At 36.0% G+C, this 3,513-nt stretch overlaps 1 protein-coding gene across 1 annotated transcript in view; it reads right to left on the reverse strand.

The window, feature by feature from the left end:
- The window catches only part of ACTR2 (ARP2 actin-related protein 2 homolog (yeast)), a 12,315-nt gene extending 9,245 nt beyond the window's left edge, over positions 1-3,070 (reverse strand). Inside the window, exons 1-2 of the mRNA XM_010189031.1 lie at positions 3,062-3,070; positions 858-1,073 (exon numbers count right to left, since the gene is read on the reverse strand). Of these exons, the coding sequence (XP_010187333.1) occupies positions 858-1,073; positions 3,062-3,064 (219 nt within the window). The 5' untranslated portion in view covers positions 3,065-3,070. The remainder of the gene's footprint in view (positions 1-857; positions 1,074-3,061) is intronic.
- Positions 3,071-3,513: the final 443 nt, after the last annotated feature.

The following is a 3,513-nucleotide window of genomic DNA, read 5'->3' on the forward strand; positions in this document are numbered from 1 at the left end:
CACCCAAAATAACCTGCTCTGTCTATCACACCACAACAGACTGATATACAATAGATGGTATTACTAATGTTGCATTACATAATTCTTAGGGTTTCAAAGTTAGAATCCATTTCTCCTGCCCTATCAGTTACTCCAACAACACATTAATTACAGTTTTGTTACACTGAATACTTACATGATTTGAAAATACCTATGATGCTTCAGGAAAAAAAAACAAAACACAACCAAAATGTTTTGTCTTCTCAAATACCAGTGCTCTTCAAAACTCAGTCTTTGTCACAAGATACTGGAGCTAAACAATCTACATCTGACAACCTACATAACTAAGGTTCAGATGTAGCTTATGTCACCCAGGGCAGCACTGTGAGATTGAGGATCCAAGAACCAGGCTTTCCTTCTTAGAAGGCTTTCATTGATAATCCCTAGCATTAATCAAAGATTAGCATCATCACACCTTTGTCTTGGCTACCTCCAACAACACTGCTCCATTTGGTAAGCATCATCTTGCTCAAGCCTCAATCTCCTCTGAAGCATTACTGGCTTACAGAAGCCCAAGACATTTAAAGTAATTAACATTCATCCAATAGCTAGTAATCAATATATACATGAAGATAAACGTGTATTTCCAATTCTGTGTCTTAACTGGTGACACAGCTTGAGACAAGAAGCATGCTTACAGCTTCTGAATGACATCAGCTTGTTTGAATTTAAGCATGGTAGCCATCACAACTATGGCTGGGGACAACTTTTGTTTAGAAAACCTTGCCTCAGGTAGTTACTAGGCGTTTCAAGAAGTTAAAATCTCTTAGCAATGCTTCAATGGCAGTATACATCAGTTTTTAACGAGACAGACGTACCTCCACGATCTTCTCCCTGTTTTTAGTTGGATTCATGGGAGGTTCTGTGAGTAATATTTTACAATTTTTTGTGTCAATATTAAGTTTTTCTGGTCCAAATGTGTAATCCCAGAGGTGCTTCATATCATCCCAGTTCCGAACTATGCCATTCTCCATTGGATAATTCACTTCCAGCATTGAGCGTAACTCACTTGCTTCATCACCAACCATAAGATCCTGTAAAAGTTCAGTAAAAACATGTCAGTGCTTGCAAAGTTTTGCAAAAAAAATTCTCAAGAATGAAAGTGAACTGCTCCAGTTTGTGCCCAGCTGTGTTCTTAAACAGTGCCCACATTTTGAAATAATTTTCAGGTACTTAGGAGAAAAGTAGAATATATTTCATGTAGTATTTAAATTTGGTTGTGACCCATTTCAAACCTTTTCTAAAATAAATTTGTTAATTCCATTCTCCAATTAACCTTAAACAAACCAATAAACCATGCTACAGCCAGATACCACAAAGACCTTTTTAAGTACAGATGCTTCTTCAGTGACACCTCAACAATTCTTTTTTCAAATACCAATTTCAAAAGGCTGAGATGCAAAATAGCACATAAGGGTAGTAGGTGGGATTGGCAGAATATTTTTCCATGCATGTTGCAAATTTCTGTGCACAATACCAAAAAAGGAATAATGAATGGTGAATAAGCATACTGAACAGTAGCAAAAGCAAATAAGAGATTATAAATTCCACACTAGACATTAAAAGAAACAAAGCTTTACATATTGTCTATGTCAGTAGGGTGTGAAGAGACACATCTAAATATAAAATATACCCTTGTCTGTTCCATGCCAAAAGTCCCAAGTCAAAAACCCCAGCAATGCATTCTTACACAACCAACTGATGCATAGTTTGTATAGTCATTTCACACCGATTAAGCAATCTGTTTATTAGTTATGCAAACACTACGCATTCAAATTAGTAACAGTATCTTCTCCTTTCCCACGTATTTCCCAGAGGAAGTATGCACAGTAACATCTTCTCTTTGCTCCCTATTATATCCCATACTTTTCTAAATAAACCTTAACTGACTTGTTCACATTTAGCCTATAAGAACGTATTCCTAGGCACCAACAGCACTGTTTCCATACTAGTATTATATTAATTTCATTGCAAAAAAAATCCAGCTGCTTCATGCAAAAATATGCCACTGCAGCTTGCAGCTATTGTGGCACAGAAAACTTTGAAGTGTTACTCAACCTACTACTCAAAGCTAGGGGAAAAAAAAAAAGATGTACAATGAAAAAACCTACATCCGGTTTATAATGCCTTTTTTAGAAGTAACCTAAACAGCTACTGTTGACCAAAAAAAGGAAGTTAATTGCAAATAATTTAAATCAAACCATTCCTCTTCCACCCCCTCCCTTTGACATTTGATTTGTTCTCCCTTGCACAGTAGATCACACTTCAGTTATCTGTCCAGAAGACAGAAGTCAAGACTTTAACATTTTAAATCAAACATACTCTATCTAGTGAAACCGCACTATGAAAACTCCATCATGCAGCCATGTTACTTCTGAGAATTTAAGATGACAAATTTTTCTTCCACTGGTTAGAAGAATCAAAAGCCTTTTTTGTGCACTGTTCTTTGAGGCTATATGCTACCAAACAGGACAGCCCAGGAAAAGCTGCTATTCCAATATGCAAGGAAAGTTGCACAAAACTTTCACATCCTTTTAAAACAAAGTTAAAGGGCAGAACAATTGTTCTCAAGAGCACGCTAACAAACATGTGCACTTGGTAGGCAAAGAGGAAGAAGGAGCATAACTGAATTTGCAGAGAGGAACCCATATAATGACTTTCAATGTTTCCACCACTTTGGTACTCAGTAATACTCATCTAACGTTTTTTCAAACTCTTGGTTTGTAAAATTAAATACAGCCATTTCTACTGTTAAAGGTGCTGAGCTCATGTTGATCTTTAAGAGTTATTCTTCCATCTTACAAAACTACAGGTTATGTAGCATTTAGAAGCAATACATAAAATATTCTCATTAATTAGTTGCTAGTAAACCAAAGCAATGAAAAACGTTCAAAATAAGTATGTTTCAAATGTAAAATGTAGGACAAGACAAAACAATGAAGAGCATCAAAAATAACATAACAGCTACTAGGTCCCATCAAGCAAAAATGGTAAACAAACAGCACAGGGGCACCTCACTTACCATCTTTTTGTTATTCTACTTCAACAGGTCAAGAAAGGTGAAGAAAGAGGGTAGAAGCAAGAAAGTCAGAAAAGGCCTACATTAAATTCTCACATTATTTTAAGTACACAGTAGAAACAGGCTGAAAGGAGATGCATGTACAGCAGGAAATGACCTGAATTAGTTTAGGTAGGGGCAAGATAGCATGCTCAGGATCTCAGATTAAAATGTCTCTTTAAAGGAAGCTATTGCTACATCATTGGCATGTCATGTTTATCCACTGCAAACAAGATCAGTGTATCTGCCTCTTTCTCATAAACAGGATTCTGTGCATAAATATTATGTAACACTGGAGTTATACCCTGGGCAAGGTGTTTATATGAACTAGACAAGACTCTGTGCAAGTCATTTGACCGTAACTAGCTCCAACAAATGCTAAATTTAAATTTTGTTTTAAATATTCTATTTTAAAT

Source organism: Mesitornis unicolor, unplaced genomic scaffold (genome assembly GCF_000695765.1).
Source record: "Mesitornis unicolor isolate BGI_N332 unplaced genomic scaffold, ASM69576v1 scaffold53657, whole genome shotgun sequence".
NCBI classification, from domain to species: Eukaryota; Metazoa; Chordata; class Aves; order Mesitornithiformes; family Mesitornithidae; genus Mesitornis; species Mesitornis unicolor.